Below are 13,488 nucleotides of genomic sequence, written 5' to 3' on the forward strand. Positions count from 1 at the left end.
TGATTTAAGCCAGGTTACATCAATAGATAATGTTGATACCGAGATGAAGGGCATAGCTCCTGGCTTAGAGGAGCTTACAGTTAGCTAGTGGAGGAGACTGATAAGTACAGCAGCAGTAAGAGTATAAGGGAAACTGCTATGATTGGTGTAGGTGCAGATGCCATGGAAACATAGAGGAAGCAGTCCTTGCTCCGATGTGGGCTGAGCGTGGGAGGGTACCGCTTGATTGTGTGGTGTAAATTTTAAGCAGCCAGGTAGAGTGAGTAGGCAGAGTGTTCCGGAGAGAAGGAGAGTGTGAACAGCGGTGCGGAACCATGAAACTTCACGACAGGTTACGGGGAATTGGAGAGAAGGGCAGATAAGAAACCACGTGGAGAATGTATTGAACTGGAGCTACAGTGATTGTTAATGGCTGTTTTCTGTTTTTTAATTCAGGTAAAGGAACTGGCCAGATGTCTTAAGGGATGCTTTTGAAAAGGACAGAGGTGTTCAAAATTATTACAGCAACTGAGAAGCAAGTTGGTTTTGGAGAAACCATACTCTGAGGATGTTTGCTTCTGGTTACCAAGAAAAAATACAACCATAGAAGAAGCCTTTGGAAATAACAATGTAATTAGATTTACATCAGTCTTTCTGGCGAGACTTGGAGCTTCCTGCGTCATCGGTAGACATGAGTGACCCCAGGCAGTCACAAGAAGAGCAGCACAAGGTTGGCAGAGCCTCTTCGAAGTTCAAGGGTCCTCCCAGAATCATGCAGTCCGATGATTATTTTGCTCGAAAACTTAAAGCCATCAACGGCAACATGGGACCCACCACTTCCTTAAATGCTTCCACTTCCAATGAGAACAGTGGTCCGGCTAATGGTACCCCGGCCGTGCCCAAGATGGGTGTCAGAGCAAGGGTGTCTGAGTGGCCTCCTAAAAAGGACTGCGCCAAGGAGCTGACCTGCAAGGCCCTGTGGGAAAGCCGGTCCCAGACCAGCTACGAGAGTGTCACGTCCATCATGCACAACGGGCAGAACAACCAGAGCGACGGCCAGCAAGAGGAGCCGCTCGACCTAGACTTCGTGGAGGCGAAGTATGCCATCGGAGACATCTTCGTTCACTCTCCGCAAAGAGGACTGCACCCCATAAGACAGAGAAGCAATAGTGATGTCACCATCAGCGACATCGACGCGGAAGACGTCTTAGACCAAAATGCAGTGAACCCCAACACCGGGGCCGCCCTGCACCGGGAGTACGGGAGCACGTCTTCCATCGACCGGCAGGGTTTGTCGGGGGAGAACTTCTTTGCTATGCTCCGAGGGTACCGGCTAGAGAACTACGGCCACAAGGCGATGGCCCCGTTCGGGTTCTCCGAGTTTTTCCCCTGCGACCCTGCAATCTCCCCCAGCCTTCACGCCGCAGCACAGATTTCTAGAGGCGAATTCGTGCGCATCTCAGGATTAGACTATATGGACAGTGCCCTCCTCCTGGGGAGAGACAGGGACAGGCCTTTCCAACGGAGGCTGAAGGCGGAGTCCATGGAAACGTCCCTCTTCCGCAAGCTGCGGACCGTGAAAAGTGAGCACGAGACGTTCAAGTTCACCTCCGAGCTGGAGGACGGGCGTCTGGAGAGGGGCGTCCGCCCTTGGAACTGCCAGCGCTGTTTTGCACATTACGATGTCCAGAGCATCTTGTTTAATATCAACGAAGCCATGGCCACGAGGGCGAACGTGGGGAAGAGGAAGAACATCACCACCGGGGCTTCGGCGGCATCCCAGACCCCGACGCCAGCGGGCCCGACGGGCAGCTGTGACTCCCCGCTGGGGAGCAAAGAGGACCTCAACTCCAAAGAGAACCTGGACACCGACGACGGTGACGGGAAGAGCAACGACCTGGTCCTCAGCTGTCCCTACTTTCGGAATGAGACAGGCGGGGAGGGCGACAGGAGGATCGCGCTGTCCAGGGCCAACTCGTCCTCCTTCAGTTGCGGGGAAAGTTCCTCCTTCGAGTCCTCACTCAGCTCGCACTGCACCAACGCGGGCGTCTCGGTCCTGGAGGTGCCCAGGGAGAATCAGCCAATCCACAGGGAGAAGGTCAGGCGCTACGTCATCGAGCACATCGACCTGGGGGCCTATTACTACCGCAGGTTCTTCTACGGCAAAGGTAAGGGGCCCCGTGTGATATGTGCGGCTTTGGGTCGGAGCACATCCGAGGCCGTTGTCCACCGGGTCTGAGCTTGTTCTGTGTCACAGAGCCTCCATTGCTGCCGGACTGATCCCTTCTTTCTTTCTTTTTTATTTTTTTAATTTTTTGGGCCACGCCATGCAGCATGCAGGATCTTAGTTCCCCAACCAGGGATGGAACCCCGTGCCCCCTGCAGTGCAAGTACGGAGTCCTAGCCTCTGGGACCGCCAGGGATGTCCCAGATCCCTTCTTTAGAAATTCCCAGTTCCCTGCCTTTGATGATCCCTAGTCCCTGATGTGGAAACGTCTGCTCTTTCCTTCTCTCTGCCAACGCGTGAGCGTCACAAACGTCAGACCCCTTTTAGGAAGTCTTCGCGGATGAACTCCATTGCTCTTTTCATTCCTCTGAATAATCTCTTACACTGTGTACACTGGATAGTTCTGGTTCTTTCCCCTCTAGTTTTTTCTGTACTTTTCTCCTACACCTTTGCTTTCTCTTTCTAATTTTATGTCTTCACAGCTCCTTCTGCCTTGTTGTACATCGTGAAAGTGTTAAGTAAACCTTTGTTGAAAGAATGTATGAATGTATAAATTAGTAGGATAGACAAATTTAGTCTTCTTGCAGTTTTACACATAGGCTGAAAGGTTCAGATACAAATATTTCCTTGGTATTGTTATTTCAGAAATTCTTCAAGTACGTGTGAAATAAATGATGTTTACTTCTATTTGTATGTTTAGCCTTGAAGGATGCACCCCTCAGAAGTCATGTCGTTGAATCCTCAGCCTTTCAATGTGTCGTTAGTTATTCCAGGGACGTTAGAATCCACTCTGTCTTACAGGCCTACAGAGAAACGTGTTCCACGCACACGTCAGTAACACACGCCAAATAGAACACCTGGGGACTGTCGCCCTGCCTTCTTAGTGGGTGTGACTTGCTTCCGTGGCCCCTTCCTTCTAGCACAGCATACTCTTTGGGGCTTAGTTTTCTGTTTGCAGTTTCACCTGCCACCCCCCTCCATTCCCAGGGGTCACCTCTTAGAGCACGAAGGAGGCAGAGGTGGCCCAGTCAGCCTTAGGGGGCCTCTTCTCCTCCTGTGCCTTCTGGTGTGGATAAATGCCAGCTGACTGTACGCTGAATTTATTTAGTATTGGTTTCTATCTTCAGAATGCTTGCCTGCCATCTTTGACTCCAGCTGTTTCTTTTTGGGGTTGGTCGGGGTGTAGCTCTAACCTCAGGAGGTCACTCCATCCACTTGAGTCCCTGGAGCCTTCTTCGTGCTTTTTCCCCTTGGACTACAAGCTGGACCAAGTGCAATTATTAAATTAATAATTTCCCCCCCCCCTTTTGCATCAATCCAGATTTAACCAGTCATCCATAATCATAATATTATGAAATCATATAAATCAATGGAATGAATATAATGTTGATAAGCAACATAGCTAAATAAGCAGGCATTTGAATTGTGACTGGTCATATGGTTTGAGTTGTCTTTCTGGTCTTGTACGGATGACATGATGGGACTGAAATAACTTTGTCAACATCTTGATTCCCTGGCTGTGTCCCCAACACTCCCGTCTCAGCCCTGGCTCCTGGTGGGCGTCAGTGTCACCACTGTGATGTTACTGCCTTGCAGCCAGTGAGTGCACAGAATCTTGGGTCTTCTTTTTAATCTGTGCCGGAAATAACTCATGGCCCTCAGGACTGTTCATCCAGGGGCAGAGGATTATAAAACTCTGCTCACAGATGCTCTCGAGGTGGAACTTAGTTATTTTTGGAAAGGGAGACCATGGAGAAATAGGCTTCCTGCTTAAGATATTTTTTAATCGATGAAGCCATGGCTGTCAATGCTAGCGGTAAAATAGTCTGTTGGAATTGTTATGCCCTGAAGTCCTTAGGCGATGAGTCATTCTGGCTAACTGAGTTTTGTAAGTGGTTTGCGATTCACCCTGTAAAATATCAGAGTGTAAAAATTGTACATGTGTATGTATCTGTATACATGCGTATTTATGCAAATACTTGGTGCCAACATCTCATTTGTTGTACTCCTTTGCATATCTTAGTGTATTAAGTCTACACAGTGTACATGGAATAAAGAACTGATGTTTTCTGGACCCAGGCAGGGTTGCCACCATCTGATCCATTTAATGTCCTTCAGGTCTGTTCCACGAGATAATTTTAGGTTGCTAGATTCTCTTAATTCTCTTGACGGGTTTTTGTAGTTTTTCTCTTGAACTCTGTCACTTCCTGATAATTGTAAAGAGTTGTCTGTGAGTGGTTTATTTCCTCCACTTTTCCTGATTCGCTGCTGAGGATTTTCCAGGGCTTTAGAAATGACAGCATCAAACTTGGTAGATTTGAATGTGCAATAAAACGTAAATAAGAAAAATCTGAGAGTAGATGCCCTGCGGTGAGTTGTAAGTGTTTGTAGACGTGTGGTTTGACAGCTCCGGGGTGCTGGGCTCACTCTGGGTCTGTGAATGAGGCAGACAGCCAAATTCTAGACTCCTGCGCTAAGCCTGCACAATGAAGGTGCAGGACAGCCGTCCCCGAGGTCCTTTGTCTTGTGTGTGCTGCAGTTCTGCGCTGGGCACGGTGACTGTTGTACGGCTAATGGGACCCGGGGCCAGGACAGAGCGGGAGGAGACAGAATCAGACCCCAGCCCAGCCCTGCCACTCCGCGCTCTCTCCCTGCAGCCCTGGACTGTGCCTGCTTCCTCCTATATTAAGCGCTTCCCCTGTGGGCCTGTGTGACTTCAAAATGCAATTGGCTACAATAGCAGGTGCTGCGGCTCTTGCTGGTCTCTCCGTAGAGCCATTAAGGACTAAAGGCGGGGGCAGCAGCCCGGATTCCCAGCGGCCAGGTGGCCGAGGCCTCCTACGTGTGGGACTGGAGCCCAGCTTCTTCCCAAGGATCACAATTAAAAGCATGTGTCTGCCAGATAAAGTGCAATGATTAAATTAATGATTTCCCCCCGTTTTTCACACCAGCTTCAACCGCTGGAGTTGATATCTGCCAACACATCACAAGTTGCAGGAACAGCATTGTGTTTAAAAACAGAGGCCCTGGGCAGACTGGCACAGATAGAGCATTTTTGCAGACTTTTTCTTTCCCTTTTTCTCTTTTCCCTTCACTCAGTTGTTCTCTTTGGAAGCAGGCTTATCAAGGAATCTTTTGATACTTTCCAGAACGCCTTTTCTTTTCCTCCATTCTTCATTGTTCTGTGTGAAACTTCATTTTCAAAAGAATGACATGGCTCCCAATCGCTGGGAAAGGTTTAAAAGACCCAGCTCTCTGAATCTCTCTTTCTCTCTTTCCCTTCTTTCAAGTGACAATGCCCTGCATCAATTGTCATAGGTAAAACTTTTCAGCTTTAATAAGGTGGTTGACTCCTTTTTTTTTTTTTCATTTTTAGATTTTATTTTATTTATGTTTTTATACAGCAGGTTCTTATTAGTCACCAGTTTTATACACATCAGTGCATCCATGTCAATCCCAATCGCCCAATTCATCACACTGGTTGACTCTTCATTGGGTAGTTGACGTGAAATGGCTGTCCTTATGTCGAGGTGTAGTCCTATGACACATAGTCTTTGAACGGCTCTGAATAACTTTGCAGAAGGATTTATGCAGGGGAGTGGCCTGCCACGGTGCCATGTGCGCAGCATTGCTTGTCCGGGCAAATCCCTCTGTAGCCTTCAGTGAAACGGCTTTTTGAAAGAGCCGGATTGTAGCAGGCTTAGTGAATGCTCTCGAACGTCCCTTCCTTTCGCTGGCGATGGCCCTGGTGCTGTGTGCCAGGCCGCTCTCTCCCTCATGGAACTCTAGTGAAACTGCGGCTCCCTCCTGGGAGCTGGGGCCCCCTAGATGGGGATTCCACCTGTGGTCTTGGTTTGAATTGCCTTTAGCTTCCCTTGCAGCACAGCAGACCTCCTGGGGCTTAGAGCCACTCAGAGCCGCTCGCCAGCAACTGACTGTCCGGAGCGTGACTGGGGCCGGAGCCACGCGGCCGGCGGAGGGACGCTGTGGGTTTCTGTGTGTCTTGCACTTTTTAGGCAATAGTGTCCCTGAGAGTTGCTCAGGAGTTCTAAAGCTGTCCAGTGCCTTGCTTCAGGTCACGCACACAAGAACGGCTCCAGAAGACGAAGTAAGTCACTTTGGGGTAAACGGAGGTCAAACCAGAGAGAAGGATAAAGCTGCGCCTCTTTGATAACTCAGGAGTGAAGTGAAAAGTGGCTGAAATCGTGTCTGAGCCTTTGGGAGCATTATGTATGTTCCTGTGGACGTGGGGGGTGGAGGGAATCCTAAGATGGACAATGTTTATCTTTTTTTTTTTTTTTTGGTTTAGAATTTTTAAATGGCGTATAAATACTATATGATCATTATGGGAAAATAAGGAAAGGTAGGGAAGCAAAAGAAAGAGAAAGAAAACCCCTCCAATCCATAAGAAAGAGACAATTCCCATGAATAGTTTCATCGTTATCCTGCTGGGCTTTTCCTGATGCAGATAAATGGATGTAAGTGGAGGCTTCTCTTGCCAGTACCGTGGAGCTTGCTTTGGGTGCTCATGCTTCCTTCATTGGTACTTCTGCCATTGCGTACACAGCTGCATCAGCACTCTCAGAGCCATTAGCAATGATCATCATCTGCCGCGGGCGCGTGGGGAGATGCCAGGTATTTGCCAACCGTGATCTGGGCAGAAGAGTTAATGACTGTATTTGCTTTACTTCAAAGAAAAATCTTTCAACTTGACAGAAACATAGTGATACAGAGACCTATATCTCTTCCACCTGCAACACTACTCATGTCAAATATATTAATGAACGTTCATTTTAACAACAGATCTTTACTTGAAAAGCAAATTGCTATAAAAAATGTTTAAACTTCATAAACCTTGAAAAATTATAGAAATTTAAGTCATGGCCTTCCCCTTCTCCATGTGAACGTGGGCTGTGCTTAGTGACTCACCTCCGAAGGATGGACTGTGGGAAGAGGGGAGAAGCCTGGCAAACATTGCCCCAGCCAGGTGATCCAGGTCGGCATCAAGAGGGGCAAACCATGTGGATGGTTTGTACCCTTGATGTGATGGGAACGGCATTTCTGTGGTCTTCCTCTCCAAAAACATAACCTCAGTCTGTTTAGGGAAAAACATTAGACACATCCCAACTGAGGCACGTTCTACAAAATCCCTGCCCCGTACTCCTCAAAACTGCCACGGTCATCAAAAAAGGGGGAGTCTGAGAAACTGTCACAGTCTAGAGGACCCTAAAGAGACACTATGACAATGTCATGTGGTGTCCTGGATGGGATCCTCAAACAGAAAAAGGACACTAGGTAAAAACTAAACAAATCTGAGTACACTATGGACTTCAGTTAATAATAATATACCAATATTGGTGCATTAATTGAACAAATATACCAAAGTATGTAAGCTGGTAACAGCTAGGAAACTGGGTGAGGGGTATAAGAGAACTCTCTGATATCTTTGCAGCTTTTCTTTAAATCAAAAACAATTTAAAAATCATTTACTTCATTTTTTTTTAAATGTAAGTTATAAATTCTCATGATATATTTAAAATGAGAATCTTTAAAATAAGAAGAAAGAAAAAAATTGATACAGTTCTTAAAAGTAGCAAAGCTCCAGGGCCCTTTCTGTACACACTTGCCATGAGTATCGTTCTCAAACTTACCTTGAGGGGCAGGGAAATTGTTAAGCTTTAGAATTTACTCTTTTTTTTTTAATAAGCTAGATTTAGTGTTTTTTTTTTTTTTGGTTGCGTTGGGTCTTTGTTGCTGCTCTCGGGCTTTCTCTAGTTGCGGCGAGCGGGGGCCACACTTCGTTGTGGTGTGTGGGCTTCTCAATGCAGTGGCTTCTCATGTTGCAGAGCGTGGGCTCTAGGCATGCGGGCTTCAGTAGTTGTGGTATATGGGCTCAGTAGTTGTGGCTCGTGGGCCCTAGAGCGCAGGCTCAGTAGTTGTGGCGCGTGGGCTTAGTTGCTCCACGGCATGTGGGATCTTCCCAGACAAGGGCTCGAACCCATGTCCCCTGCATTGGCAGGCGGATTCTTAACCACTGTGCCACCAGGGAAGCCCTAGAATTTACTCTTTCTGCTATCTGTATTGGAATGCACAAAGACATTCTCTTTGAATTTCCCCTGAAATCTGCAGGTTAAGGTGAGGTGGCTGTAAGGGGCTGTTTGGGATGTCCTTGGCACTCTGGTTCCCAAATCTTCACTGAACTCTCTGAAGGAGGCCTTTGTGCCCAGCTCATTTTTTCTTGGGATTTTCTGTGACAAGTACAACAGAAGAAGTACGTATCTAGTAGAAATCCTTTGTAAAGAGCTGAATTGGTTTTATGGGGCAGACTCTAGCGTGTATGAAAGAGAGTCTTAGTTTGCCCTCTTCTCTCCCCACTGCCTGGCGCTTAGGGGCCCTAGTGTTTATAGTTCCGTCATGTGCCCATGAATAAGACAGAGAACTTCTTTGATTTCTCCTTCCCATCGTAGCTTTACAAGACTTCTTAGGTGTGGGCAGATTGGAATTCTTTTTGAAAAGGTTGGAATTTTCCAGAAAAGAGTGTTTAGCTGCTTCTGAGCAGACCGGGTGTCCAACAGAAGCCATATCAATACCACAATGTAGGGTGTAAGACTGGCCTTTCCAAGGTCCATTTCTGCCCCCATGACTGAGTCCAAGTTCAGACAACTCACCACATGACAAGCCAATAAATCAAGAAACAACTTGTTGGGGCAAGGGATAGCCACTTTATTTGGAAAGCCAGCAGACTGAGAAGAAGGGGGGACTAGTGTCCCAAAGAACCATCTTGGCTTGAGTTAGAATTGAGGCTTTTTTTATACCGGAAGGGGAAGGGGTGTGGCTGGTTGTTGCAGACTTCTTGGTCTCGGAATCCTTTGTTCTTGCAGCTGTCCACATAGATGAGCTCACCATGTTCCCGGTACATCTCCAGCAAGACAAATGTTATTCTCTGTTCTGCAACTTTGTATCTCTGTATGAGTAGAGAAGTGTTAGACTCTTAAAGGGCACAGCCTTGAGAATGGGCTCTCCTGTATATTTCAGGCTACAGGCAACATTCTTAACTTGTAGCAAAAGCAATAAAATACAGAGGCTAAAGTCAAAGAAACAGATCTAGTATGGAGGCAGATTTGTTCTTCCCTATTACACCAGTAGCAAAATGCAAGGAAGTTTTCCCAATTAACTGCCACATCGGTCAAACTATACAGAAATGTTAGAGTATTAATACAAAGGTGAAAGTAAAAGAAACATCCAGTATGGGGTCAGATTTGTTGTTCCCGTATTACACCCCAAGATGCCAGCCCTTAAGCCTTGAAGGCCCTTCCTGTGTCTGGCCCAGCCCTGGCTGCTGGATGTGGAGCACTTCCAGGCATTCTCTCCAGGGCCTCTTTTCTGTAAAAATCTTTAAGTTCACTAATTTTTTTAACTACTGTTACCCAGCTCTATGTAAATGTATCCTTTTCTCCAATGGTAATCTTTGTCCTTAATATTTTAACTGAAGCGTATTATTCGTACAGACATCTGCTAAATGAACAAATAAAATCAAAGGACTCTTCTAGAATATGTATAATAACCCTCTTGCCCCTTTTTGCCAATGGGCAGCGGTGTCTGTCCATTCTCATTGTAGTTGGAGACCTGTGACTGGCAGGCAGGGCAGCATATCTTGATGTAATGAGCATAGACTGTTCTGAAATCAGACTCTTGGGTTTACATCCCAACTCAGTTTTGGACAACTTCTTGAACTTCTTTGTGCCTCAGTTAATCATCTAAAAATGGGATCACAATAAAAATATAAAAATATCTCCTGTAAAGGGCTTAGAATAGTGCCTGTTCCATAGTATATATCCTTGTCCTCCCAGGAGTTCTTAACTAAATGTATGAGACTTCTCTCTAAAAAGAAACTAGTGTCCCCACCACCGGTGCAGCATTTAAAGGGCAGGACTTTATTTTACTGGTTAAAAAGATGAAGAGAGAAAATAGTAGAGAGAACCATATGGCAGGGTGGGCCCCGGGGGAAAGGTGTCTGGTGAAGTCTGCCACTCCATTCCAAACACATTCACTTAAGTTTCACTAATGTGGCAGTTGTGGGCAGGAGGATACTTTTACATATCAAATGAACCCCATTGCTGAGTGACGCATGGCTGCATTTGCTTTGAATTTCATGCCTGGTGGCTTCTTTTTTTTTTTTTTTTTTTTTGTCCTTCTGGTTTTATACAGTCACTGAAGAAAATTAATAGCGAATTGGACACTATTAAATTCGTATGGGGGAACTGAGTACCACCTAACAATAGTACTATTCTGGGATGCAAATTCTTCCTTTAGCGGACACAATCAACTCAGTTCTTAACCTTAGCGCCTGGCCAGTACCTCCACAAACAGAACTCCTATTGAGGTCCAGGGGGGCTCTTAGCAGGGAGGAATCACCCAGCTGCACACGGGATTCAGCCTGTGGGTTACGGTCACGTGGGTTCCATGTGGCTGAGGGGGCAGAGGGTGGGGGGGGGGGGCTGGGAAACATGTATGCTGTGCTGGGAGGTCAGAGTTCCCACCCCCTGCAGCATTTTAGGACTGCGTGCTAGTTCATCCTATTCATCCTTTGTCCTCAGATGTGTTCTCAGTCAGTTATTGAGAAGGAACTGATACTCTTGTATTTCTCTAGGAAGAGGTATTAATACTCTAATATTTCTGTATAGTTTGACCCATGCGGCAGTTCACTGGGAAAACTTCCTTGCATTTTGCTGCTGGTGTAATAAGGACGAACAAATCTGTCTCCGTATTAGATCTGTTTCTTTGACTTTAGCCTTTGTATTTCATTGCTTTTGCTACAAGTTAAGAATGTTCTGTAGCCTGAAATATACAGGAGAGCCCATTCTCAAGGCTCTGACCTTTAGAGGTATAGCACTTTCCCATTCGTATAGAGATAAAAAGTTTCAGAACAGAGAATAACATTTGTCTTCTTGGAGGTTTACCGGAACATGGTGACCTGACCTACCTGGACAGCAGCAAGAGCAAAGGATTCTGACCCCAAGAATTTTGCAACAACTAACCACGCTCCTCCCTCACCTTGTCTTTAAAAGTGCTAAGCCCTTCAAGGAGTTTGGGGCTTTTGGGGAGGACCTTGCATGGTCCTGCAATAAACCTTTCTCTGCTCCAAACTCCGACGTTTGGGTTTGTTATGCCTCACTGAGCGTTGAGCACACGAACTTGGCGTTGGGTGACACTGGTGCAGTAAAGCTGGAAGTCAAGGTCTCTGGAAGATAAGGTCTCAGAGCACCTAGAACTTACTAAAACCCACCTACCTTGCATTTGTTCAGATCCAAAACTTACTTCGCTTTTGTCCCACTTAAGAAATAAAAGGAAAGCTGGACAATTACTCCGCTCAGTAATGATCTGGGCCTCTCAGCTTTTATGCAGTGAACCCTTTCTTTGCTCTCGTAGTGTTTTCTTTCTCCTTCCCATTCTTGTAGCCAGTGACACTGAAAATTATGCATTATCAAAGGCAAGCCTTTGATAGCTGCCTTACTTCTCCAGACTTGCACTTTTTAAAAAATAAATTTATTCGTTCATTCATTTATTTTTGTTTTTGGCTGCGTTGGGTCTCTGTTGCTGCGTGCGGGCTTTTCTCTAGTTGCGGTGAGCAGGGGCCACTCCTCGCTGTGGTGCACGGGCTTCTCATTGCGGTGGGTTCTCTTGTTGCGGAGCACGGGCTCTAGGCGCGCGGGCTTCAGTGGTTGTGGCACGTGGGTGGCTCTAGAGCGCAGGTTCAGTAGTTGTGGTGCACGGGCTTAGTTGCTCCGCGGCATGTGGGATCTCTCCGGGCCAGGGCTCAAACCCGTGTCCCCTGCATTGGCAGGCAGATTCTTAAGCACGGCGCCAACAGGGAAGTCCCCAGACTTGCACTTTTTATTCAAGGTTTTCTTAAAATTGCATCTTCCAAGATACTGTCCTTATGTTCAGGACAGATTTGTTGTCTCATCTTCAAGTTGTGTTCATTTTACTGTGTGCATGAGTTGATTTTCATAATTTAAATCTTCTCGGTAACCTCATCACCCTTGAGTTGCTTTACATGAGAGAGCTCTGAAGCCAGACTACCAAGGTTTGCATCCTGACTCTGTCACAGGGGCTTGTGACCTTGAGCACATCATTCACTTCTCAGCTTCAGTATTACCATCTGTAAAATGGGGATACCTGCTCATAGGTAGGGAGATGAATGAGTTAATTTACGTGAGGTATGTTTAATAATGTCATTTTCACTGTAATACCTCAGGTTTTTCAAGCTTAGCTAATGCTTTGGTTAAATTTTGGTCAAAGGAGAATTCACATAGCCAAAATGCCTCATTTTCCCCATCAAATTAGGTAATTGAATCCATGAAACATTAGCAGGGAGTTTGAGATTCCTTGAGGTTCTCTAATGACTCTTAATGTTATTATCTGCAAAAGCATGTCCTGTTTTTTTTTTCATTTGTCCATTTATGTATTCATCATTCCCTGTTCACGTCTTTATAACTCCTGGAATGGGGGAGGTGATTTAACAGTTGTTTGGAGGAGAAAGTGACAAAAGATACATCATAGGTCGGATCTTAGACAGCAGCCACCTGCAGCCATGGGTTTAACCCAGATAGGCAGTGAGCTGACAATTAAATGATCAACTGGCTATTGAAAGAACAAAGAACCGTTAAAGGAAAGCTTCTGCTGTGAGTACTAACCAATGCAGGACGATGGGGCATAGTCCGCAGCTGCTGGTGGCTCTTGTGGACTTGCTGATGGCGCCGTGGCCCATATGGTGCTGACACCTCTGAAATCACGTGAGGCAGAGCCACGGGGCTTCTCTTTTACATACTGGCCTCGGGAGGCGTGTAGAATTGTGATCCTCACCTGTTCATTCCATGAGTGACGGACCCAATACCTCTCCCTTCCAAGGTACGACAGTACCTGGAAACAGCCTTTGGGCTAAGGTTCAACGTACCCCTTTTTTTTTTTAAAACTCCTCTGAGTTAGAATTTTTTCTTCTCTTTACTGAGCAGCCAGAGTGCACCACAGAGACACACTGAATCTCATTTCCTACGCTGAAATCTTGTTAACCAATTTTTTTTTTTTAATCTGGCCCTGTTGTATTTGCATGATATGTAGATTTTCATTCAGCTTTTCCAGTCTTTTCACAGCTTCCATTCTGCCAAGGAAGGATTTTATTTGATTCCCCCTTGAAGCAACTTTATGGAAATCCAGGGCTTGGGATAAAGATGGGCTCGCGTGGGTGAGGGGCTCATTGTCCTGTGCCCACAGAGGGGAAG

The 13,488-nt window shown here is 46.3% G+C and overlaps 1 protein-coding gene across 2 annotated transcripts in view; it reads left to right on the forward strand.

Annotated features, from left to right (window-relative positions):
- Positions 1 to 499: 499 nt before the first annotated feature.
- The window catches only part of SIPA1L2 (signal induced proliferation associated 1 like 2), a 107,967-nt gene continuing 94,978 nt past the window's right edge, over positions 500 to 13,488 (forward strand). For both annotated transcript variants that reach the window (XM_068548846.1, XM_068548847.1), the window contains exon 1: positions 500 to 2,147. In XM_068548846.1, coding sequence (XP_068404947.1) covers positions 671 to 2,147 — 1,477 coding nt within the window. In that variant the 5' untranslated portion in view covers positions 500 to 670. The remainder of the gene's footprint in view (positions 2,148 to 13,488) is intronic.

Source organism: Eschrichtius robustus, chromosome 7 (assembly GCF_028021215.1).
Source record: "Eschrichtius robustus isolate mEscRob2 chromosome 7, mEscRob2.pri, whole genome shotgun sequence".
In the NCBI taxonomy this organism is placed as follows: Eukaryota; Metazoa; Chordata; class Mammalia; order Artiodactyla; family Eschrichtiidae; genus Eschrichtius; species Eschrichtius robustus.